The sequence below is a fragment of the Anguilla anguilla genome, chromosome 2, assembly GCF_013347855.1.
Source record: "Anguilla anguilla isolate fAngAng1 chromosome 2, fAngAng1.pri, whole genome shotgun sequence".
Lineage (NCBI taxonomy): Eukaryota > Metazoa > Chordata > Actinopteri > Anguilliformes > Anguillidae > Anguilla > Anguilla anguilla.
In genome coordinates, this window is record NC_049202.1 from 53294358 (window position 1) to 53321373 (window position 27016).

The 27016-nt window shown below is 39.8% G+C and overlaps 1 protein-coding gene across 5 annotated transcripts in view; it reads right to left on the reverse strand.

Annotated features, from left to right (window-relative positions):
* The window catches only part of abcc3 (ATP-binding cassette, sub-family C (CFTR/MRP), member 3), a 63750-nt gene that overhangs the window by 10152 nt on the left and 26582 nt on the right, over window positions 1-27016 (reverse strand). The window contains exons 2-24 of one of the 5 annotated variants that reach the window (XM_035404875.1): window positions 26620-26796; window positions 25619-25744; window positions 24393-24530; window positions 23752-23877; window positions 22428-22489; window positions 21866-21997; window positions 20145-20381; window positions 19205-19382; window positions 18545-18706; window positions 17400-17492; window positions 16990-17193; window positions 15610-15756; window positions 15216-15303; window positions 13230-13296; window positions 12891-13017; window positions 12131-12307; window positions 11741-11908; window positions 10868-11051; window positions 10380-10482; window positions 9669-9822; window positions 7256-7463; window positions 4628-4938; window positions 1116-1314 (exon numbers count right to left, since the gene is read on the reverse strand). In XM_035404875.1, the coding sequence (XP_035260766.1) occupies window positions 1264-1314; window positions 4628-4938; window positions 7256-7463; window positions 9669-9822; window positions 10380-10482; window positions 10868-11051; window positions 11741-11908; window positions 12131-12307; window positions 12891-13017; window positions 13230-13296; window positions 15216-15303; window positions 15610-15756; window positions 16990-17193; window positions 17400-17492; window positions 18545-18706; window positions 19205-19382; window positions 20145-20381; window positions 21866-21997; window positions 22428-22489; window positions 23752-23877; window positions 24393-24530; window positions 25619-25744; window positions 26620-26796 (3420 nt within the window). In that variant the 3' untranslated portion in view covers window positions 1116-1263. Of the gene's footprint in view, window positions 1-1000; window positions 1315-4627; window positions 4939-7255; window positions 7464-9668; window positions 9823-10379; window positions 10483-10867; window positions 11052-11740; window positions 11909-12130; window positions 12308-12890; window positions 13018-13229; window positions 13297-15215; window positions 15304-15609; window positions 15757-16989; window positions 17194-17399; window positions 17493-18544; window positions 18707-19204; window positions 19383-20144; window positions 20382-21865; window positions 21998-22427; window positions 22490-23751; window positions 23878-24392; window positions 24531-25618; window positions 25745-26619; window positions 26797-27016 lie in introns of those variants that run through there. The other 4 variants (XM_035404873.1, XM_035404874.1, XM_035404876.1 and 1 more) reach the window with 4 other exon arrangements.

A 27016-nucleotide genomic window follows, 5' to 3' on the forward strand; every position in this document is an offset into this window, starting at 1 on the left:
TTTAAATGATATATATTAGGTGTTCACTAACCACAAAAATCTAAATCAACATGGCTGCATAATGATGCCCTATATTATGTTCGCAAATTCCAGCCACAGCCCGTATTAATGGTCTATTTATAATGTGCAACAGAAAATCTGCCCTCAAATTTCATTGTGTGGTATACGCCAAGACTTTATCAATGGAATGATTATGTTAAAATTATGAGTCAATGCCTAAGGACACCTAGCAGCATGGCAGACTGAGACTGAAAAGCCATTCAGTGATCACTTGAGAAGGAATCATAAGTTAAACAGTGTTATTCCAATCAGTTTTCTTTCCTTGCACCCAATGTACTTAGTTAACTTGTAAATACAGTTTATGGAAAGCTACAAGTTGACATGATGTATCCCACTAAATTATGTAGAGCTACAGCAAGCAACGGATATTAAAATATTAGTAGCTTCAAGAGGAGACAAATGATTATTCAGGACAAATGAGTGGTAATGTTGGCAAGACTTCACAAATTAGGATGAGTTATGGATCATCTTCAGCTATTAGGAATGATTTTCCTTAGGCAATGGGTCAACATGAGGAAGCACAGTTACCATGACATACTAACAGCCCCATTCCACAAGCACTACTCACTAGGACTAGGAGATTGCTGTTCTTTATCTTCCACCTGTTTTTTTTTTATCTTTTCAGTTCCATGTGGAGTCATTTAGTTACACAATTCAATAAACTGTATTTTTTCACCGGTTTGGCTTTTCAAAAATGTTTTAACATTCATTTGTTGTGGAGGAAAAGTACTAATTGAGTTGCCGCTCAGGTGGTGTTTTGTTAAAGAACAGCTACAAATACGGGAAGAGTCAAGCCTCACTGTGGACTGAGACTCGGCCCTCTGGCCATTGACTGACCAAACCACATGCTAACTACAACACTAGGACAGTTGTGATAAACTACAACAACACAATACGTGGCATGCTGTATTAATGAGTTAGCCGACTTGTTCCTATTTACCTGGACCCACCAATAGAACATCATTAATGGGACTATGACTATGAGGAAGATAGGGGTGAGGGCAGAGCATATGAGCAGCACGTTTACTGTGTACCAGAAAGTGCGCATCCAAATATCAATATTTTCTGGAATGTGAGAGTCAATTGTGTCCACATCTTTGCTGAAGCGATTCAAAATTCTCCCTGAGGGAGTGGCTTGGAAAAAGGCCTGTGGGGCTCTCAGGATGGCGTGGAGCATGTTGCAGTGGATGGAGCGGGCCGCCTTCAGCATACTGTAGGCCCGGCACAGTACACAGATGCCCAGAAGCAGAACACCTGTGTGGCAGCACAATGACAACAGAACGGAGTGATTAATTCATCCATTTAGTCATAAGTTATCAAAAGAAGTTGGCTGCCGTGCATCTCAGAGGGAGCGGACTCATTTTCATGGTAACATTCACACTTTGCGGCCGTTCCCTGGCAACAGCTCCTTTAAGCTGGGAGTATACTTGCTGCGGAAAGGAACTTCGGCTAGTAAGAAGTAAATGATGCAAAATTACGCATTTGTGGGGAAAAACAAAGCTCTGCATTGACTTTGGCCACTGTAGTGTGCACATCCCTGCTGGCTGAGCAAGCCGAGATGTAATTGGTCTAAAATATCGCATTGGTGGCTGCTTTGGGTGCGTCCCATCTCTCTCTCTGTCTGACTGAACGGATAAACATACATCTTCTCTTCCTTGTGTTCTTTTTGTGCAGCGCTGAATAAACTAAACAAAGCGACATCCACCTGTCAAAGTTTCTGCTCCTTTACCGCAGACATAGTTGTTTTCTGTGTAAGGTGGTGCAAACGTTGTCACTGTTTCTTGTGGTTATCACGACCACAGAAACTGAATCTGCACCCCTAACCCCCAGCGTTGACTGTCACTACATGAACAGTTCCAAGCTGCACTGAGTATACACATACTCGTATGTAGAGCTGTGCTCGGCAGTGGTTCGATTTCGGATGTGTTCGCCTTCTGATCAAATATACTCCCACCTTTAGATTCTAGAGCCAAGAACAGGCAGTTTCACAGTAGAATACAGACTGGAGTCTGCAGTGGCTTCGTCCCACCAAGGTCAGAGTAGGTTTAAGTCATTCAGGTTACCCCTACATTAGCTCAGTTCTCTACAGCAATTCACCAGGTACTCCAGTTACCATTAGTGAGAGATTTGCCTCTACACTGATCGGCGCTAACTCTCATGTCATACTGTAATGTATGTTCTTTCTGGATGACCCAGAGGCTGTAGCTCAGATCCGAGCAACTTTCGCTGGACTTTATTCCCTGGACATGGGAGAGGAGGGAGACAAGACTGTGGCTATGGCCTTTGCAAACCCAGACCAGTATGTCCTGAAACCCCAGAGGGAGGGAGGGGGTAACAATATCTACAGTGCAAACATCTGCCAGGTGCTGTCAGGAGTGAAGTGCAGGTCAGAAAGGGCAGCCTACATTCTGATGGACAAGCCCCAGCCTGTCTACAACTATCTGCTGAGGAGCGACTGTCCTCTGAAACTCAACACATGTCTGAGTGAGCTTGGCATCTTTGGAGCCTATGTGAGACAGGGGACAAATATGCTGCTCAATGAGTGTGCTGGACATCTTCTTAGAACCAGAAGTGCAGAATATTCCGATGGAGGTGTGGCAGCAGGATTGGCAGTCCTGGATAACCCAATTCTCGTCTGACCTACGTCCTGGAGGATAAACCACCAGTTGGAACAGTGACGGACCAGAAATACCTCAAGTGACCTTCCTTTTCCCCCAAGGGTGCTGCTCTATCCTACAAATAATAACAAAAAATTATAAATGCATATTGTTTTATGTGCTGCTGGATGTATGCATTTCAAAAGACAGTTTTGGCCTTGGGGGTGGGGGAGGAGGATGTGGGGTTCATAGAAACCACATTGTTTCAGATATTGACATTCACTGATGAGCAGCCTTGATGTAGAAACTGTATGAAAAAATTGTATGGAAAAAATATTTTTGAACACCTGACAAGTGATTCAAAAATGGTTGTGTAGGAGTAGAAAACCATGAAATTTCATAGTCTGCTAACTCCTGCAAACTTTGTCAGAGCAAATTTCCCATTTATGTTCAAATATACTGTAGGTGTATCCTTTGCAAGAGTATATGTTTTGAAAAATAAAAATCATGGCCCTAATTAAAAACACTGCCATTGTACCCTTGAGCAAGATACTTTAACCTGCATTGCTCCAGTATTTATCCAGCTGTATCATTGGATACAATGTAAGTTGCTCTGGATAAGAGCATCTGCTAAATGCCTGTAATGTATAAAATAGTCACAGCCTTGCAGGCAAGTGCATTGGAGCAGTGCACACAGTCCTCCTTGTGCAGGATGTGAGAGGTACAGCAGGGACTCGAGAGGCACAATTGGTCATTTCAAATTATAGAGAAAAAAAGCTATTTTTGTTATAAATAAATAAATATCACCACAACAATTGCACACGTTTTCAACAACCACACTAGATTCAGATAATACAAACTGCAGAGCAGAAGATGCTTTGTTGTAAAAAAGTAGACACTTGGATGTACATATGGCACTCACTCACAGGATTGGTGTGCAGAACCTGATCTTCATTTAAATCTAAAATACCCCAATGCTTTTTTCTCTGCAAAATATAAAATAGCACAGAACATGCTATCCAAAACAAACATGCTTCAGTAACTGTATAAAGAGCATCACTTGGATGTAAAAATACCAAACCAAAAATTATTCATCAAAGTCACCAAACAATCTGATAAAAGTTAAACAAAACATGGCTGGCAGTACAGTCAAGTGAATACTGTGGGCTCAGTGAGTGAAAATACACCCAACTGTGCTATTGTCCGCCATTTCCTCCTTATGAATATGTTCAGCCCTGCTAAGAATCACATGAAAACAATGGGCTGATGAAACCGTCAGCTTTTGCATCTAAGTTAGCTGTTCACCAACAGAGGGCAGCAAAATGGTTGCAAAACTCTATTCCGCAAGGTACAAGGAAGGAAATAAGGAGATTGCTAAATCTCTTACTCTCCCTGCTAGTAAAAAATGTAAATCCAACGCTCCTACAAAACCGCTCGCACTCAAGTCAGTCGGGTAGTAGACAGGCATAATGCATAAGCAAGGCAAATTTAGCAGATTTTTGCACAGCGCATGTTTGTATGCAAATTCCCCAGCAAAATATCCTAATCATTATCATGGTTGATATCAAAATTATTTTAAGAAGTTTTCTCATAAGTGTCAAGTGGCTTGTTTTATGGTGGTATTCCTAGGTCAACTGCACAGTTAATATCGACCAATATGTGGAAGGGGGAAACGGACCTTCAGAAAAGATGCAAGCTGATGGCTTCAGCATGCTGTCTCATGAGTGCTCAAACTGTGAAGCTGTAGGTTTGTGCACAGATATGATTATAAGCAAGCAGCAGACAGAAGGAAATACAAAGAATTAGACACATGAAAGCCAAGGGGAAAAAAGCACCCCAGTTATTAAAGTCAGGGTGTTGACCAACTAATCTAGTGTGTCAGTTATTAGAAGGTTGTTACTATGGAAGAAAGAAAAAATGATTTTATTCAACAGACTTTGTATTCAAAATGAAACGTTTGAATGTAATACCTGCACAAAGACGTATATGACTGCAAGGGGTACTATGACCACAGCAAAGATAGGGGTGGTGACAACGATTACGGCCATGGTCGACATGGAGTTAAAAAAAGTGCCCAGGAACATGAGGATGGTGGAAGGAAGCACTTCATCAATGACGTAAATGTCCTTGGAGAAGCGATTGATAATGCGGCCTATGGGGGTGGTGTCAAAGAAAGACTGGGGGGTGTGAAATTTGTTTTCTAGCAGGACAGAATGCAGCTTTTTGGCTGCACCAATGTTACCCATAGCCAGTGTAAAGGATGAAATCATGACCAGGATGCCTGTGTTAGAGAGACCACAACAACAAAGAAAAAATCCATGAGAATAATGCATCACTTCAAGGGACTGACTGTGGAGGAGGGAGGAACCATAACACAAAAGTAACAATAATAAAAACACAAATGCCCTCAGCATTAGACATTTTCCTTTGCAAGCTGAGGTCCATTACCAGCATGGATTACAGAACTTGCTAACTACAAGGCTAATGACCATCATAGAAATTTAAAGGCCAAAAAATTGGAGAAGTGCTTGGTCTATATATATATATACACTGGCGGGTGACAAATTAAAAGAAAAACCAACATAAAGTGTCTTAATAAGGTGTTGGGCCTCCATGAGCTGCCAGAACTGCTTCAATGCACCTTGGCATAGATTCTACAAGTCTCTAGAACTCTACTAGAGGGATGGAACAGCATTCTTCCAGGAGACATTCCCTCATTTTGGTGTTTTGATGACAGTGGTGGAGAGCGCGGTCTAACACGTTGGTCCAGAATCTCCCATAGGTGTTCAATTGGATTGCGACCTGATGACCTCAAAGGCCATAGCATATGATTCACATCATTATCTCCGCCAGGCGGAGCCTGGAGGGAATCATGCGTTTGGTCGCGTGTGTTTGTGCGTGTGTGTGTGTTTGTGCGTGTGTGTTTGTGTCTCTGTCCGCAGCTAATCTCGCATACTACTGGGCCGATCAGCCTAATATGTGTTGTGCATGCTGACAGCAGGCCAAGGACCTGAATTCTCGAATATTTTGCAAATCGGTCAACCACAAGTATTTTATTTGAATTAATTTCCATCATTGTTGTCCATTGAAATAGATTGAGTGCTAACTCCTCACCGGCCACTAGGGGCCGCAAGTGATCAACAACTGCTTCTGTTTGGAATGCCTGGCAGAGATCTGCACTCTACTGAGTGCACTCTTCTAGTTTTCATAGTTATCAAACCATTCAGTGACCCTGAATGCCCTGTGGATGGGGGAAATATCACCCTGCAAGAAACCACTCCCATCAGGATAGAAATGTTTCATCATAGGATAAAGGTGATCACTCTGTACTGATTTGTAATGACCCTTCCTTCTAAGGGGGCAAATGTACCCAAATCATGCCAGGAAAATGCCCCTCACAGCATAACAGAGCCCCTCACTGTAGGGGTCAAGCATTCAGGCCAGTACCATTCTTTTGGTGTACACCACACATGCAATCACCTTGTCAAGAATATGGTGAAGAATGACTCATCTGACCATATCACTTCTTCCCACATCTCTGTGGACCAGTGCCTATGGTTTTTGCCCCACTGAACTCTCAGATGTGCATTCCTCTTTTTAATGAGGGGTTTATGCACTGCAACCCTACCATAATATCCCTCTTTATGTAGTTGTCGAGTCTGATCACGTCCTGCATTGACATTCTCAGTCACCCGAGGAAGAGTTGCTCTTCTGTTTTTCCTTACATATCACACTAACGCATGGGCATCAAGGTCATGTGAGCTTTTGACCACAATTTCCAACCCTATTTACTGATGTCTTTCCCATAGATCTAAACGCAGATGTTACTTTAGTTACTGTTCCAAACGAAACACTAGCCAGTTGAGCAGTCTTTGTGACTGAAGCTCCTGCCATCCGTGCCCCAATAATGAACACTCTTTCAAAGTCAATTAGATCTTTTTCTCTTGCCATCTTGATCGAAAATCCAGATCAACTGGGCCTGCTCAGCATTTTTATACATGCCACAGAGCATGATAGGATGTTAATTGTTTAATTGTATCATGCAGTACACCTGTGTGGAAGCATCTGCATTCATTATGTTTCTCCACTCATTTATTCAGGTTTTTCTTTTAATTTGTCACTCATATATATATAAACAATGAGCTCCATAATGTTATGGAAAAATCCTTTTTTTTTCTTGATTTGGCTCTGTACTCCACAATTCTGTATTCAAACAAGTCACATGTGGTTAAAATTAACATTCTCAGTTTTATTTAAAGGTATTTTTATACATTTTCGATTCACTTTTTATAAATAGTCATCCCATTTCATGGCATCATAATGTTTGTGACAAATGGTGTAACAGGTATTTCTGACTAGTTATGTGTTTTCAATTGCTTCCTTAGTGCAAGTGTAAGAGAGCTTTCATCATCATTATCAGTTTACAAATCTAAAATTTTAAACTGGAGTACAGTGTCAAATCAAGAAAAAATGTCTTTGTCCAAAAAAAGATATGTATACAAATATAGTATTCCATTAATGAAATAAAAATTTAAATGATGCCAATGCATTCCTGTTCAGTGGGTACAGCCTGCTTGCTGTACTAGAAGGACCCTTACCTTGCGTGAGGCCTAGTGCAGCATACACCCCCACCCTCATTTGTGTATTCTGCTCAGTCTGATTGAGCCCAGAATCATTGGTCCACTGACTCAGCCAGATGTTGGCTCCGATGGCCGCTGCATTCTGGCAGCCATAAAGGAAGCAGATGAAAATGGACAGCAAGGGCCCAACGGCTTTGGCATACTCCCAGAACACCTTTAATTTCACCTGCAAAGGGATGGGAGAACAGGGGAAGAGGTCACAATGACATACACCTCACTGTCTGTGAAGAATCCTTACCAGTCAAAGGAGAAAAACTGTCAATACAGTGAGCGCCATAATGTTTGGGACTAAGAAATATTTTTTCTTGATTTGTCTCTGTACTCCACAATTTTTAGCTGCGACCGCAGCTCTATAGCTCTGTCTGTCGGTTGGTCCACAAAAGTGTCCCACCCCGTAGCAGCCACAGTTTTTGCCCCAGGAGGCTGAAATTTGGCATGGAGGTTGGTCATGACCGAAGGTACAGCTGAGTAACTTTCAGGCTGATTGACCAAGAGGGGGCGTGGTGATGGGTGTGGCCTATCACAGAAAGGCGCATAACTCCCGAATGGATTCACAGATGTGCACAAGATTTTGTGGAAACGTTGGTCATGAGCCAAAGAAGAGGTCACGTGTTTGTATGAGGGTGTGTGAGTGGATGCATGCACACATGGATGCATGTGTGTGTGCGGTCGCAGCTATTGCGGCTTGTTAATGTGTAATCAAACAATTTACTGATTGAAGTGCACATTCTCAGCTTATACATTTTGGGTTCACCATGCAGATATTACAGCACTTTTTAGAAATAGTCCCCCCATTTCATCGCATCATAATATATGGGACAAACGGCATCACAGGCGTTTCAGATTAGTCCAGTGTGTTCAATTGCTTACTTAGCAAATGCTTCCAAGACTACTAAGGCAACCATTGATATGGAATAATTTAGAAAAAAATTGTAGCAAATACATTTCTGCTAGTTAATTTAACACTAAAAAGGTCAGAGCTGACGCCATTATGTGTTTGGACTTTAAAATGCAATTTACTCCAACACCGCATACCCTCCTCCTTCCATGACTTTTCATAAACAGCTGGGCTTAAAATAACTGAATTGTTAAAATTCTAAAAAAAATTGACTCATTAAAGTAATACAGGCATTTTGTCCCATTTTCTTCACAAAGCCCACCTGCCAGACAATAGGTAACAGGTGCTGATACCCAGGTGTGAATGGGTTGCTCTCTCCTCTAGCACACTATTCAGCATCTGAATGAGAGACTTTGATACGAATTGCTGGGTCAAGCGCCATAAAAACTAATTTCATACAATCACACAAAATTAATTAACTGCAATCGTTTTATGAAGATGATGTACTTTGCTTACTGACTTCAGGGTGCGGATCCATAATTCTGAGCACTGTAGTCATAGAAATGGTGGGTTTATAACTCTATGTAGATGACAACTCTGATAATTTGTGACTTTGGTGACTTTGGATAAACTCTGAATAGATGACAGGATGGCAAAAATCATGCAAGCGAATGGGACCAGAGGAAGCGCTGGAATTACTGATGAATGACTGAATTATGGACCTGGCAGGCGAGTTGCATGAAAATTACATGAAGTTCAAGACAGAAGATGCAGCTGCCAAAGCAGCCACAGTTGCAGCATCACCTCACACGCCCATCACTCCTGGGAAGAAAATGCAGTGCCAGGCTGGCAAATGCAGACAAAATAAGGCTAAATACAACTGCAATTGATTTGTGTGCAGACCCTGCACACACAAACAACCAAAGCTGTGCGTTCCCTGTGGAATTGATGAGTAAGAGGAGAGAGACAGCACGTAGGTAAAAGCTGAATCGAAATAGCAAGGGAAGGGTGAAGGGAGCGGAATTTGTTATGACCAACAAAATTACTTCTTCTAAATATTGCACATTTCTTTAACTACATTCTCCATTTTGTGTTTTGCTTATTTTGCACAGTGCTTTTCGCAATGTGCCTGTAATATGCATATCTAAAAAAACCGATATAAATTAGAAATAAAAATTTCTAATGACACAGACATGTCCTTTATTTCATGAAAATTGTTTTGCAACATAATGTTTCATAATCTTTATGAAATTAGGTTGCTGTAGGTGCTGAAATTGATGATGTAATACCGCATTAGTGTGTGATATTCCGAGTAGCATGGCAATGTCCCGGCAAACTCACATTTCTGCATTAGCAAAGTTATTCCCATCTCTGATTTCCAATTACATCAAGATTGTGAAGGTGGGACAAGATGCACATCTTGTATACATTCTCAGTGATAAATTCTAGCTCTCTATTATCAGGCCCAATTGCAATAGCTTTTAAGAAGAAGGAGCCATATTGGGCCAGCAGAGGGTGCACAGTGAAACTCACCCTTCCTGTCTCTGCGGTCTCTGCCTGGATTAGTTTTTCCACTGGTTTCTGCTTCTTTTCTAGCGGTTCCACGTGCTTCCTCTCACTGCAGCGTCGCTGCCGAACGGACATCTTCTTTGGGTTCTCCATATCATTGGAAATTACACTGATTTGCCTGCCAGAGGTCAGAGGGCAGAAACCGAAAGACACTTGGCTCCTTAGAGTCAATCAGCATGTCTTTAATGCATTTAAAAACCTATTGCTATGCAACAAAAGTGATTATGTGAGATCATGAACCAAGGAAAAGTGTTAAACAATTCCCCTCCAAGTCAAGCGCTCATGTCCACCTAAATACTCCTAGCGGTTATTTTGAATGAATTATTGACTTGTCCGACTTAAATTTTAAATCACATTTCAATTACAAATCCATATAAACATTTCAATAAACATATTTAAAGATGCAAGGTAAAATACTAAACATTGTTCAAAGAAAATTCTTTGGTGACCTGCACAATATTAGCAATTCTACCTTTAAAGTATTTATACAATTTTGCATAGCTACTGAATAGAGACAATAGGCTATGCTGATATATTGCCAACATCGGTAACAAAGTTAACAAATGACTTTCTGATAGGTAGTAATTGCAACATAAATACACCAGCAACAAACTGTTTTGTTGCCCACTAGGTGGAAGGACAGCATATGAAAATGATAGCAAATGCTTGTTGTACCGTATGAACTGTCTCTTCGTCTCATTGACAACAGGCTCATCCCCCATGTCTACGTGGTTACTCAAAGCATCATCAGGGAAATCGTCATCTTCAATCATTGCCACTGAGCCAGATTAGATCAGATGTCATTAGCACAGATCAGCAGGAAGGAGGGAATTAACACTTTAACATGCTGCAAACAGAAAATGCTGCTCCCACAGCACAATGTGAAAAAATGTGAAAAAAACTAACTATTATACAAATTATTGAGAATCCTAAGAGACTAAAGACTGACTAGTCCTTGTTGCATTGTGCTTGTTATTGTCCTCATTTAGATAATTATCCAATTGAGAAACAAATAGAACTTTTAAGCTCTTAGTTACAAATTGGGAGAGACTATTTTTGAATATCCTTCAAATAAAATGAAGACTGTATTAAAATGTGTTATAGGGCACCATAAGTTTAGCCTGTATGTGGTAGTGTGAATGTTTTCAACAGCTGGAAGGTACCTATTTCCTCATCCTCCTCTGTGATGTCTTCCAGCGCATAGTTCCTGAGGAACTCAGCAAAGGCTCCATTTTGTTTGAGAAGATCATTGTAGGAGCCCATCTCGGACACCCTGCCATCCACCATCACCATTATGTTATCGACCTGGGGCAAGAAGCTGATGCCATGTGTCACCAGGATCCGAGTCTGTTGGCACATGCACAACAAGAAAAAAAATTTAAACTTGAAAAAATGTTAAACACCAAACAATATTACATAATATTGAGAATGCCCTGTAAATGATTTTTTGGAGAAAAGGTAAAGAAACATTCATTATTACAATGTCTTATAGTTTTGGTTGGTTGGTTGACTAGACTGGTGATGACAATTTCGATAGTGCTTGATTGGGAAGCTGGTATCAAAGCGCTGCTCATTCCATTGCTGAACAGCATGCTGGAGTAGACAGCAACACGTTCGTACCTTGGTAAAAGCACCCGTTGTCTACTGTTGGGAGGTTGTGAAGAAAATGCACAAAATACCTGTATTTCTTTATTGAGAAAATTTTATTTGAAATTTTAAAACACAGTTATTCTAACCCCAAATATTTAGGAAAGTTGTGGAAGGACAGCCTATAGCATTTACGGCTTGGGGTAGGCTGATTTTAATTATAAAGGCCTGAAAGTGCAATGGTGTCACTCTGGCCTATCTAGTGTTAAATGAAACTCACTCACTGTCCCTTTGCAGGTGTGTGTGTGTGAGTGTCTGTCTAATTGAGAACCTTGGTGCTGACTTCTGAGAAAATCGCATCAAATAGATGAGGATATATGCAAGCAAAAACAAGGCTTGTGATGCCTTCTGAATATAAAATTGCATTCACTTTCAAATACAACAAGTACCTTTCCTTGTAGAGCTCCCTCTGGACCGATAACTTTGTCAAAAATGTGCTTTGCCACATGAGCATCCACAGCAGACAGGGGGTCATCTAGCAGGTACACGTCAGCCTCACTGTACAGAGACCGGGCCAAACTAACACGTTGTCTCTGTCCCCCGGACAAGTTAATGCCCTGAAACACAAGGCAGCATAGTGCATAAGTTGTAGCCAAGGGCAAACGTATAAACTGGTTAGGCAGCTGTAATACTACACTTAATTTGACAGTCAAAGCATAATTGTGAAACGCTAGCCCAAAAATAAGCTGCTGGCGAATGTTAAACTCAATTTTGGTTGCCACTAAAATGACTAAATAATGACCTATGACTTAATCCTAAACCGCAAAAATGCTCCTCACCTTCTCTCCAATTTCAGTCTGGTCGCCACCAGGAAGGACCTCTAGGTCAGGGGTGAGGGCACACGCGTCCAGCACACAGCGGTATTTCTGCTCATTGTAAGGGTTGCCAAATAGGATATTATCCCTCAGTGTGGCATTCTGTATCCAAGCCTGCTGGGGCACATAGGCCACTGAGCCCTAGCAAGGAGAGGAGAATTATTAAGCATGAAAAAGTGGCTATTAAAATGCAAGTAATGCACAGAGCACACAGTAATGCACAGTAACACATTTTGCCAATAAAAAAAGGACTAGCTGTTTCAAGACTGGCCACGAGCATAATAGACTCATTGAATTTATTTAGCTTAAACTTCTCTGTAAATGCATTTGATTTAATAGCCTTCTTTTACGATCTACTTCAGGCAATCTAACCATAAATAAAAGCCAGACTGCATTGTCTGCGCCATTTGAAACTAAGTAAATTTGCTAATCCTGCAAATCATGTTCTTACTCATCATTTCTTAGTCACCTTTATATTTAATACAGACATAAATAAATACAGACCTGATTGGGCCAAATGCGAATGCAGAGGTTTTGTACTTGTCTCACATTCACATTCAACTGCCTTGTAAATAGGGCAGTTGCATCAGCATTGGGACTAGTTGGCTTGAAGTAACAGAGCCCTTACCTTTCAAATCCCCTTCAATATATACTGTATGTTCCTCCATTCTTATTGCTTGACTGCCATAACACAAGCACATTGCTTCATCTAAAAGCAACTAACCCGTATAGAGATCTCCCCCTCCAGCTTCTCCATCTCTCCCAACAGCGCTGACAGCAGTGAAGACTTCCCACAGCCCACGTTTCCCACCACCGCAAGCAAGGAGCCACTGGGCACCATCAGATTGATGCTGAGCAGAAGGACATTCACAATATTTCACATGCAATTCCCTCATAAGTAAACAACATTCCTAGAAAGATGCATGGCATTTAACGTGATAAATGTGGGTATAGTGGAGGCATAGTTAACGTATTGTAGAATAACACTTGAACTTTTCCGAGTTGATAAGTTCCACAGTGCTTGAGAAAAAAATCTTGATTATTGCCTCAAATGTGCGCTTACTTGTGAAGGGCTGCAGGTTCACTTTTTGCCCAGGTGAATTTCCCATTGACAACAGTCACAGCATGATCTGAAAGTGAATATTACCGTTATCCTCTCCAACAGTCAAGTTCTCAAATCAGGTGACTAATGAAACAGTTGTATGCTAATCACTCCACTCGACAATTATACCATATCAAAAGGGCCACACAGGAGTGCTGGATATTTTGTACTTATACATTTTATGCAAAGTGATCAAATTGATTACTACTTGTTTTAATTTCTCTTCCATTTCTTAAAAGGTTCACATAAATGTTTAAACAGCAATACAACATTAAATGAAATGGCATTCTCCAAATGAGAACATCTAAAACTACAGTTCATACAAGGCAAGCATAGATTAAATATCAGCATAATGTTTCAATAAAATTACCACATAAAAGAAACTTGAACAACAGTGAGCACACACCACTTCAGACAGACACTGCACTGAATCAACAATAGTCAGTGCCAGTTTGTGCCACTGTACCCTTCCATTTTAAAAGGGTTTGAGGTCATGCCAGGACAAAAAACATGCAAAAAGCAAAAGGAATTTTGATGCAGATGGAATTGCAGAAGGCAGTTCAGCTCTAAAGGTGGTTTTCCATTTTGATTCTGCACTCTGTACACAGGGTAGGAACAGCTCCACCTTAAGACAGATCAATAGCCCTTTAAATAGATTCCTTGTGTGAGAGTTGTCCAGCTTGTTCACCAACAACTGTTTAAAGAGGGTGCCACACAGTCTCTAATTATATGTTGTATGGGTGTGTCATTTTAATAATCTGTGTCTATTATCAGAAAGGAATTGATTTAAAACCCAAGAAGGGAGGCAAGTAGGTTTAGGGAGTTACTATGGGATTCCACTCAACAAAGTACATGAAGATGAGTGAAGACAAAGATGTGAAACTGGCATATATCTGCATTAGAAAGAATGGTTTTGTTTTCATACATAAATGAATAATGAAAAGTGTGAGGTAAAAATGTCCAATATTTTTGTGTGGTCTGGTGTCTTAAACCCTGTAAGGTGGGCCTCTTAAGGTCAGCAGACAGGGACGCCCCAGTTTGTCACATTTACACATTTCTGCATACAGTGAGCTCCTTAATGTTTGGGACAAAGATAAAATATTTAATATATAAATATAAATATAAATATTTTATAAATATAAATATTTTCTTGATTTGACTCTGTACTCCATAATTTTAGATATGTAATCAAACAAGTCACACGTGGTTAAAGTGCACAATCTCAGCTATTTTTTGGACTATTTATACAGACTTTTAAGACAATCAAAAGACTGTAATCAAAATTAGATACTGAAAGCTCTCTTATACATGCACAAAGAAATTGAACACACCTGACTAATAATGACACTTATTTGTCCGAACCATTATGGTGCCCTGAAATTGTGTGATGACGTACAAAAAAGTGCTGTCATTTCTACATGGGGAAACCAAAATGCATAATACCCTTTAAAAAAACTGAGAATCAGCATTTCAAACACAATATTGTTTGATTACAAATCAAAAATTGTGGAGTATAGAGCCAAACCAAGAAAAAATATGTCTGTCCCAAACACTATGGAGCGCACCGTATGTATTATGCATTTTAAAGGAGAAATATGTGTCCTAATGTGCTGCATAACAGAATGAAATGTAACATGAAAATAAAACAAAAACACCAAGTGTACTTGGAGGCCCTATACAGGCTGCTAATACATTATTTGAGTTTAATTTCATCTAGAGTAGGAGTATCAAATGAAGAAAAGAATATGGACAATTTCCTTAAACAGCAAGCAGCTTTCTACTAATACACTAGAGAAGAGCCCCAGAAAGGTGAAGGTTGTCTAAACAGCTCACTTGAAACTGTACGGCACAGCGATTCAGAAGGCTCTGACTATCCAAACCAGTTCAGGCTGGCTTGGAGGTGATAGCAAGGATATGATAACAAAAGCCCTCAGGTGCGGCGTTTACCTGATGCAATGTTTTTTCTATCAACGGTGTCAGGGTCGAGCTCATCATGACTCAGGAACTGCTGGATGCGTTTCAGAGAGACACTGGCCTGTACAAACATGACAGAAATCACAAATGTCTTGATGATGCAATCCCATGGTAAAGAAAAAATACATAACCCCCACACACATTACAGTCGCTGTTGGTTTTAAACATTATTTAACAAAAAACATTTTCCTGTTGGAAACATACTTCTATATAATTACTATTTGTTTAAATTTTATTTAATTTAATCTGTTTCCTTCCAGATAAAATATATTAATACATTAAGCACACTGTAGCTATCCTTTCACAGAGAAATACGGCATCCTTTCAGCTGTCCAAGAAATAGCACGCAAATAGTCTGAAAGTTTACCTGCACAATGCTGCTGATGACCTGGGGCAACATGTTGAGGGGGAATCTCAGAATATTGAACAAAGACAGGGACACAAAGGCCTTTTGGGCATCTAGAATGTTATTTTCATCCACTGTCACATACACAGCAAATGTTGTCAAGGCAACCTGAAATAGCAGGCAAAAAGAACAGAATGTCCATTTTTACAGTTGTACAAGGTAAATGCTGGCATGTGAATTTACAGGTTGTAGTTGAGGAAGTGTCTGATAAGATCTGCCAATATCTTAATTTGATCTACAATCCTAACACTTACATAACCATGAGAAAACTAGAAATACCGCCTCGCGGATGTATGCCTCCGCCAACCAGTAGCCAGTGCTCTGTTTGACCATTTGGATATAAAACGTCATCACTTCATCATTTTATCCTATTAGACATTTGTGTGAAACTTTGTCATAATTAGCATATGAATTCTTATGTTTGTGAGGTCACAGTGACCTTGACCTTTGACCACCAAATTCTAATCAGTTCATCCTTGAGTCTAAGTGGACATTTGTGCCAAATGTGAAGAAATTCCCTCAAGGTGGGGGAATTCCCTCAAGATATATCACCACCAAAATCTAATCAGTTCATCCTTGAGTCCATGTGGATGTGTGTGCCAAATGCGAAGAAATTCCCTCAAGGCAAAAACATGTTTTGTATTCCCTCAAGGCAAAAATGTGTTTTGTGAGGTCACAGTGACCTTGATCTTTGACCACCAAAATCTAATAAGTTCATCCTTGAGATCTCTGGGAATAAGCTAAAGTCTGAAAATCAGCTTCCCCTAAAACAAAAGAACAACAGTACTGCCGAGGAGAAAATTATACTATTTTATACTATTGCAACATTAACACAAGCATATGTGGTTATAAAACTACATTTTCACTTTTTTTTTCCATTTGACTTCATGGTTGTATTACATCCTAAAAAACTGATATCACCACTTTCCTCCACTTTCCCTTTAATAAGCATAATAAATAGACAAATTTATTTTATAATTTGTTTTGAGCTAATGGAGCACGTTTATTGCATAGCTTGTTTTTCATATAAGACCTGGTAAGATTACTCTTGCAGGATGTGGCAAAGGATGCCGATAAGATAATAACGACCCACTGACGCAACATATTTTCTGCACACGCAGCTGATAGTTATATTGATATAGAATTTAGATGGCTATTAATACCATGAATGTTTAAAAAAAAAAAAAAAAAAACTAACCATGCAGGAGTGTACAGAAACTGCCTTGCAGCTGACCATAATCGTCAGAGATTTTACATGAGAAGAAACTGTACAGAATCTGTATTCCCCAATTCACCATCCTCGAGAGAAAATAGGCACAATTTCAGATGGATGGACCGTACCATGAAAGGAGCGCTGGTCCAGGCCATGGTGGACAATGCCCCGAGGTACGCCATCTTGCGAAGCACGTTCAGCTCATTGTGGCGGATCTGGAGGACTTTCTCCTGGAATGAGTTCTCCCAGGCATACAGCTTCAGCACCTTGATGCCATTAAGGATCTCATTCATTAGCTTGATGCGAGCATCTTTGCACTGCATTTGCTCCACCTGAGGTATCAGGAAACACAACAGGGCCATCACAAGAACTGAACTGTAGAGGGCTTTTCTTTTCCCTGAAACCGGGTTTGATAAAATCATCATAACAACAACTCACTGACACAGCTACAACAGCAATGAAGATCACCAATCTATCACATTTATCAGTTTGGAAAGACAATAATAATGATGATTATAAGGAGGGATGAGTGAAGAACCTGGAATGCCCTGGTCTTCATGGCAATGGCTGCATTGAGGGGGATCAGCAGTACCATCACAGCCACCCCAGCCAGGACAGAGGGACCCAAATACTGCACAATAAGAAAGCATGAACATAAACTACATGGGCAGATTCACAATTCACAATGATCAAGAATTAGCATAATAACAGGATATGGAGGTGTATATTTGAGTGCCATGACACTTTTGCAGGTATGTGGCAATACCCTGCTGTTAAATGAGGATAAAATCTTCCAACACACGAAGGATGAAGAGGATAAAAGGATTCATTACTCAACAAAGGAACTGCTATTCAACCAACTTTATTCCACAAGTAACGTAAATCCATTGCAGGGCTGTTGTCCACTGCTACTAGAATAAATCAACATGGAATACATTTGACATAAAAATACTTTCACTGCAGTTTTCAATTACACAATTATGTAGTCAAACTGCATGAAATTATAAGGTTAGATTTATGGTAAGAATAAGATAAAGGGTAGGGGCAGCAAAATAGCTTTAAAGATCTTTAACACATATATAATGCTGGAAATATCCAGCATTATATACAGTGCTATCCACTGACACCACTGTGCCACCCAAAGAATGCAGTTTTGATGGAAATCCAATGGTTCATGTATACTCACGCAGATACTTTGCTTTCAGAAAGCACTGTATCTTGCGTTTGCATGATCTATAGATAGAGGAAATATACGGCTCTCAGTGCGATATCTCTGATGCGGAAGTAACTGTCTGCTGTTGAGCAATATCATTTTTGGTGAAACTGATAAGCTGTATTTAGCTTGTTTTGTGGCTGCAGAAAACATTGCATCATCAAAAAGTGAACAGAACACACATTCACAGCGAATATAACTAAACTGTAGTTTGTTTGATTCGGGTTTATTTGGTTGCATTTAGTAAAGCCAATTCAATTTTGCCTGATAATGAATCAAAATTCAAGTTTCAGAGGAGCTCATGTGTTGAGCTATAACAGAAATATTTGTCAAAAGACTTCTTCTGCACCCCTCTATTTTTGAAAAACATCTCCAAGTTAACTGAAAGCAATCAAATAAAGACAGTAGAATAAAGACATTGTAGGCCTGCGGGGACATGTGTATGACAGAAACAGAGAGAGTCAGTGCACCTGCCACAGGAAGTAGAGTGCCAGAATGATCTGTAGTGGCGCTGACCACAGCATATTGAGGAAGGTCGTGAGATCCATGAAGCGTTGAGCATCTACTGACATCAGGTTTACGATCTCACCCACAGTAGCGGAACGCCTGGCTGCGTTGGTGATGACCAGAGACTGGAGCAGGGTGAAATGTCTCACGTTAGATATGAGTCCACAAGTATCAATGACTACAGCCTGCAGTGGAATACCAGCTACTCTTTCTTATGCATGCTGCATCCTACAGAAAGGTTACATGAGAAGAAAAAAAGAGGTATACTGGCTAGACTTAAATGAACATTTTGCTTAAATTTTGACTAAATTCAAGTATCTAATACATATTCCCTCACAAATATAAATTGGCATATTAATGTTGTTGCCTGCTAAAAATCACAAAATTGTACTTCTGAACAGAAAAGAAAACATGCACGTAACCATTACTTAAAGTTAAGCACAGATTTAACTAACAATGTTTGAATTTGTGTGCACATCCTTTACACAGATTTTTTTCGTATGCACTGTACAGTATGTGTGCCTGAGTTGTGTGCATGAGTTGGTTGTTATACATACAATCTAAGCATAGAGCAAAGAGAAGACTGGACTTTCTGTCACAGTGGTTCTGAGCTCTTGGCCTACCTTCCTATAGATGGCACCGACAATGGCAGTACGGAGCCTCATTCCAGTGACAAAGCAGTACTGAAAGTGCTGGTGCAGGATGAGGGTCTGCAGTAAGGCGCAGGCAAACATCAGGAACGCCAGTGCAAAGCCCCACCACTGTGGTGCGTCCTTCTGCTCTGTGAAAGAGATCAACAATCTGCCAAAAAAAACATTGACAATATCAGATTACTGCATCATGGCTATTTTCAGTTCCATTAGATGGTTTGCAAACCAAATAGGCAGACTCATGTTTGAAGCTTTATGAAAGTGCAATTATCAGATATTACAGGGAAATCCTAAAAGCCACATATTTACAGACACACTGAAGTATACCCATCATTCAAATGATGGTGCCTTTTTCAGAATCACATACAAACAGGTACTGTTCACATCTTTGTGAGTTTATACTTATGCTTTGCATGCAAGCAAATATATGCACGCTATAAAGACATGCACGTGCTGTTTCAGATGTCAAAGATAGAGACCAAACAAAATGCAAAACAAAAGGTCCTTGTTGAGTTCTTGCACACCAGGAAAATATTGCAAAAGAGTAACACCACTAAGGTCTGGGTTAACATGATGCTCCAAAAACAAATAACCCCAGCCCACAGAATATTATAACTTTTGTACCACACTGTATCCAAGAATTAATATATGTTTTAACTTTGCATTGAACCTAATTTTCTCCAAATTTAATTAGGTATTTCATCTGAATTATGTCAGTACATATCAAGCTGTATAAATGGATTGTCAATAAAGAAGGAAAGTAGTGCAATTTGTTCTGCTAAATGCCTAAAATGCAAATGTAATTAACTGATAGTTGACATTTATGTACACAGAGAAAATGTGTGATTCTGCAGGAAAAATATGAATGGACTCGTCCAACAGAGAGTGATTCCATCACTGTCCCAGCTCTTACCTGAGAAGCACAGGGTTGACAAATGTGATGACATCCTGCAAAAGTTTGTAGGCGGAGCCAATGAGAAAGTAGGGCCCAAAGGCTTTGAGCAGGCAACGCAAGAAGGAAGGCTTCCTGGACTCCTGTTGTTCAGACAGCAACACCTCTGCCTCCTCCACACCTCCACCTACATGGTTGGCCTCCGTGGCTGATGGAGTCTTGCAGTACAGGGCATGAGTGTCCTTCTCATGGTCACCACTGAGAAAAACAACCACAAGCCAGTGGCATTTAGCTACTTTCTAAGTTAATGTCTACGTTAATGTGATGCAGCATAACTTCATTCGTTCAGGGATAACTGGATTTTTTTTTTTTTATGACAAAAGGGAAAGAATCTGGCTAAAATTTTTAAATGATGAATGGTGGATGAGGGATTACTGAAACTGAGTATACTTAGGCCCTGTGTGTTCTTAATCTCTTGATACAGGGTTTGACACAAGGCACCCTTAAAGATCAAAGCCGTCAAGTTAAAGAGATGAAATACAAAGAGAAACAAAGAGGAATTCACTATGGTGGCAGCTAAAGTGTTCAGGAAAACCCCCACAGTTGTGACAAGTGTATAGAATGGTGTTAAAGAGACTTGTTTTCATAGTGGTATGCTGTAGGGGAGAATTCTTTGTGAGCTGAGATGTTTGTGGAACAAGCAACAATAGACTCAGTGAAGTGAGTTAACCACCCAGACTCACACAGAGCACATACTGTATACACAGTTCCGAGACAAGAGGCTCAAAGGCCCCACCCTGCTCGCTCTTGCATTTCCTCAAGTTCCCGTCCTGTTAAAGAAGCTCATTTCTAAATCAATCTTTTGTTGAGAGCAAAAAGGCGAAACCGAGAAGCAAATGCAGAATGTACAGATTCTTATGTGTACTGTGTAAATAACAGACAGCCTGGAAAGCATGCATCTCCAACAACATATTACAGTCATACAAATGTATGTCACCAGAGGAAATCAGCAAATGTAAATAAAGACTTAATCCATAACATAAGTAATTGGTCATGTTACTCAGTGCAACAGGCAAGTCACCTGACCTAAACAGAATACATGCACATGAATACATGCAGCATATAGTATTACATATGCACCAAATCTAAATGTCTCTGTTGAATACTGAGAAATGAGTATATACATTCTAATGCAGACAACAATTTTATGTTCAATTTTCATTCATTCATGTTCATTCATGCATGTTCATTCAATTTTATACATTCAAAAATCTAATGCGGTGTCAAAAACAAGAATGTGATTCATCATTCTTTAGAATCATTATGGCACACAGTTATTTGTGGTAGACCACTCACATATAACCACCAATAAGCCTTGCCTCTGCTTTTAAAAAACATAAACTGAATTTAATTCATTTCAAAACAGGCAAGACAGACTGTGGTCTGTTTCACTGAATCCTATGAATCTGTTATCAAACACATGCTTCCATTAAAGAAACAGGTCATCAGCCAAGTCTGAAACTGAATCCCATGCAAGGTGAATCCTTAGCATGTAGTTAATGCCCCTGCCTTTAGAATGATTTATTTTCTAAATGAGTGCTAGATGCATACATGGATAGACAGATAACTACAGACAGAGATCTGCATCTACAGGGCTATTACAATAATTATGCTTTTGCAATTTTCTTGAATTGGCTCTACACAGAATAAAGTGGTACAACCAGCAATTACTGCTTTCTTACCTCTGAATTCTGGAGTTTTCAGCCTTCCATTCCTGGAGCAGTTTGGGTACAACAACCTCTGAACTGTCTCGTTTGTTCAGGGACCACAGGTCTTTGTTCTCCAAAGGATTTCTGTAGCCCTTGATAGCCATACTACACAGGGGAGACAAGTAAAGTGTAATTCTAAAATTAATGTAGTGTTTTTTTTCTTGCTCTCAGAATTTTTTCCAGGGTAAAATAAACCCAGTGAAACCTTTTTTTATTTTAATCAAAGACTTGTCCCATTTGACTCGTTCAAATGTTATTTTCCACATTACTAGCAGAGCCATACACATCATTAGGTTTGTATTTGGGTATTAGGCTATATTCTGTGACCTACATTAGCATTTAACAACTGGCTCAAATTTGAATATTTGTAATAGCAGAAAACATCAACAAAAGTAATAGTGATTCAGTTTCTCCTATAATAGCTTTAAGGTGTAATGGAAACATTGAAAGCCCTTTGTAGATAAATAGGCTAGATGTCCAAGGCTGTAGCACTTGTGCTATGTTTAATCTCAAGGCACCTTGACAAAGAACTGACCTTGTGAACCACCAGAAGGTCATGGTTGACAAGAAGCCTGCAGTAGTCTCTGGACATGGGTTCTAACAAAGTAGTCAAAGAAACAATGAAATAATGAACATATGAAGATTCAAACAAGGTGTTACTTCAGTATCTAATTACAGAAAAGTTATAGTTTAAGGAGACTGAATTTGGCTTTAACATAACTGTATTACTCTCGTTTGTCTTTATCAATATTTTTGTCAATATGAGTGTTTTGCTGTAATACGGTAACCAAGGTAATGTCTGATATACATGACTAGGCAGAAATGCAATGTTGAATCAAAAAAGTATCACTGTAACATTCTGTCATGCTTGCCTTTATGAAAAAATCATGTGTTCAAAAACCACATGTTCAAAAACCACATATGAACACCCAACATGTGAACTAGAAAAAATAAGTATAAGTTGGGAGTGGAAAAAGATGACCTATGCTATTTAAAGTCACGTTTTATATTTCATGTGTGAAAATTTTAGTTTACAATGTCAGTGACGTGAAAATTTGAAGATACAAATGACTCAATGCGACCTATTTTCTTTTCACATGGGAAAAGGCAAATTTCTCATGTGATTTTTGTGTAAGGGTGGCTAATCTCAGCTTCAATTTGACACTGTGAGGCAATTTACATCAAGGGTTTCATTCATATCAACAGACACCATAAACAAGGAATGTGGAATTACAGGAGCCTGGGCTAAGGTAAACACATTAATAGCCACATTACCTCGCTTACAAGATAAAGTTTAAAAGCTAGGAAGAAAGTATTTGCACATCAGATTTCTTGATAGACCGGGGACAAGTACCTGTACATGTACAGATGATTACACTATAAAGTTAATGACAAGCAGCTGGGAGCAAAAATGTTGACGTAAACAAAGTGCTCTTTTAATTTGAAACAGTAACGCTGTTCTTCCCACGTACATCAGTGGGAGGAATTTGTTTATATTTTAGGAGTATTATCTTGTCAAGGAAGTTATTAAATGTACCACGAATGTTTGCTTGTTTTTCCATCTACAGGTAGTGAGAATACATTTTACATACTGGATATAGAAAGGTATAGGGCCTATTTAGCAGACTTCATGGAATTTTGTAGGGTTGATGTGGTTTTGGTGCTTAGAGGAGTGGACGGTGTATGGTTTCAGAGCAAAAGAATATTTCAGTGCTATTTCATTTAATAGGCAAGACATGCATCATTTTATGTCAGGGTAGGGGTTGTCCTTGCAGACCATGAAACAGAAAGTAAATGCATGTCTAATAGGGACTGTCTTTAAAGGAGGGGGCACATTTGGGGAGGGGGTTCAGACTCACAGGGTCAGTGACCACGCTGGAAAAGAGAGGCGGGCGCTCATTGAAGCAGGAAAGGATGAGCTCTGCCAGGATCAGCCCAAAGTACAGATAGAAGGTGGTGAATCGCAGCTTGTCTGTTATCTCACCCTATGAAGGAAGGCAGAGACAAATGCACATAATCATGATCAAGCTCACAGTACACAGTTTGTTTTGTTCCTCTTATTAACCATCATTTCAAATTTTCCAACCATTTCTAAACATATTTTGTAAATATAAATTGCTGCAATCTTCAAATAGCATTCATATGACCTCACACCCCAGCATATACCTCCTGGGGTGGTGTGTCTGTGACCCTAAATGTCTGTTAATTAGATAAGCTTGCTGTAGGTAGGTCTAAGGAACAACAGCTACCATTCTCTTTCAAAACACCCGTGTCCTTGCCTGCACTCTACCTAATCTAAACTCTATACTGAGAAAAACAGGGAAAGAGGCAGAGAGGGAGAGTGAGGGACACAGATAACCATGCTGCGAGGCTTGAGGGTAGAAGGGAATTAATGCAACGGGAGAGACAGGAGTGAGACATAAAAATAGGGACACTCCCGGGCATGAAGCCTGGTAATTCCGAGTATGAGGGAGACAGAAATATATTTGCGAATGCTCACCTTCTCGGAGGCCTGGATGATCTTTGAGCGGAAAGGCACAATGGCACACAATACAGACAGGAACCAGAATATGAAAAGAACTCCAGAGGACTGAACCCCTCGCAGACGCTCATACTGAATCAGGAAGGTGGCCAGCAGCTGAAGGAAATAGAGACACATTTTTGGGAAATGGATCTATTGTTAAAAATAAACTTTACCCCTGGAAGACTGCACTAGAATGAAGCTTAGCGGTTCAGCAGTCTTGTCTGGCCTGGTATTTTTTGATTAGTCATCAGCTGCAGTTCCATGCTTTGGGTAGGGAGGGGGAACTTTTTCAGTTGATTAATGGATGTTGCTGATAAGTTATTTTTTCTGTCACTCGTGTGACCTCTCTGCTGTCATGCCACTTCAGGAACATACAATATGGTTCATTACCTGTATTGTTTATTTCACACAATCTTAATTAAAGGAGCCCAGTGTAATTGAAGCTAAACAAAATTATGTTCTACTCCAAAGCGCAGAACACTAGGTGCCTTATATTTCTTATCATTGCATCAATTCGCATTTTCATATGACCAAAAACATTTCATTTCATTCCTCAATACCTTTATACCTCACAAGATGGCACTTCATCCTACAGTAACACAAGGATCCTAAACATACTGCTAAAGCAAGAAAGGAGTTTTTCAAAACCAAAAACTGGAAGATTCTAGACAGGCCAAGTTAATCACCCAATTTGAATCCAATTTAACATACGTTTCATAAACTGAAGAGAAAACCTAAGGCAACTAGCCTCCCAAAAGAAGCAGGAGCTGCCACTGGTTGCAATACAGGCCTGACAGAGCATCACCAGAGATGAGGCCCAGCACCTGGTGATGTCTATGGGTAACAGGCTTCAAGCAGTCAGTGCATGCAAAGGATATGCCACAAAATACTTAACATGAATACTGTCCCTCGAATAGAAATTTAAAACTGTGGAGTATATATATTTTGTCCCAAACATTATGGAGCTCATGGTACATCTTATTAACAGATCAATCAGAATGGACTACACTGTGAGGTCAGGCTTGGCAAGAGAAATAGTTTATGTAGATAGCAGAATGAGGGACAATCTTCCTTGTTTCTGAAGACAGACTTCTAACTGTCACCAACTGCCTTTGTGAGTACTGACGAAGCTTATGTCTATACATACAAGAGCATAATAGCATTGTCTGTTACTTTACAGTTGAGTCTTTTGGTATACCCACCATTGTCATACCCATTACAAGTGGGGTGACAAAGAATACAGGTGGTAGGGGGTTTCCTGGCTGTATCTCATGGAATGAGGCAAACAGATCTGTCCAACATACAATCCATAACAGCAGGCCAATAACCTGAATGCAAAGATACACACATATCATGTTGAAATTATACAAAATATTATTCCTTGTTCATTTCTGTCACAATATACATATAATAATATTCAAGTAATATTCAAATGATTCATACACTATATGGCCAAAAGTATGTGGACACCAGACATCCAACATTTCATCCACAATTATGGGCATAAATATGGAGTTGGTCCACCCTTTGCTGCTATAACAACCTACACTCTTCTGGGAAGGCTTTATACAAGATCTTCGTTTCCATTCAGCCAGAAGAGCATTAGTGAGTTTGGGCACTGATTGAGAAATTAGGGGTTAGGGTTGAGGTTAGGGATCTGTGCAGGCCAGTCAAGTTTTTTCCACATCTTGACAAACCCATTTCTATATGGACCTTGCTGTGTGTCCGGAGGCACTGTCAGGCTGAAGCAGAAAAGGGCCATCTCCAACTGTTTTTGCCACAAAGTTGGAAGCACAGAACCATCTAAAATGTTATTGCATTAAGATTTGCCTTCACTGGAACTAAGGGGCCTAGCCCAAACCATGAAAAACTGCCACAGTCAAAGGGGTGTCCAGACGCTTTTGATCATACAGTGTCCAAGAGTAACTCATTGAAACACCAATATTATGCTCTGTACATTGCTTACTTAGATTACTAAAAAAACTGCTGCTTGTTAAGAATATGCATAATAAAAGAACAACAAACTCAGCCAGCCCCTTTTTGCCAAGTTGAGCCAAACTTGTACCAATACCATTTTTCTAAGCCTCCTGTTGAGGTTCACCTTAATACTACTAGCATAAATCTACAAATAAGTGTTGTCCTCAAAGCAAAACAGAAAGCTTAGAGAAAGGGCAAACATTTGGCTTTTCTATTCTCAATGTACCGTTTTCACTCTGTTCAACAGTGACATCATGATGTAGCCTTTGTTGTTCTTCTTCAGATACAGGAAATAGACTGGGAAGAAAAGCCACAGGTAGATGCAAGGTATCCATGATAGCACAGACATCTGAAAACATTTTGTGAGGTCAGGGGAGTCTGTGTGTAGGGTCAAATTGGCATCCTACAAGGAGAAAAGAGGGCACAGTTAGGAATAACAACATCAGTAATTACATCAGTAAGATACACCCAATGGGCAGTTTGGAATGATAGAGTATACAAATGAAAAAAACAGAAACAACACAAACACATGTTAGACTCTAGACACTAGACTCTTTCCGGTTATTGCAATTGTAGAGGCATGAAATGCAGACGAATAGGTGATGAATAACCTAGAAATTGAA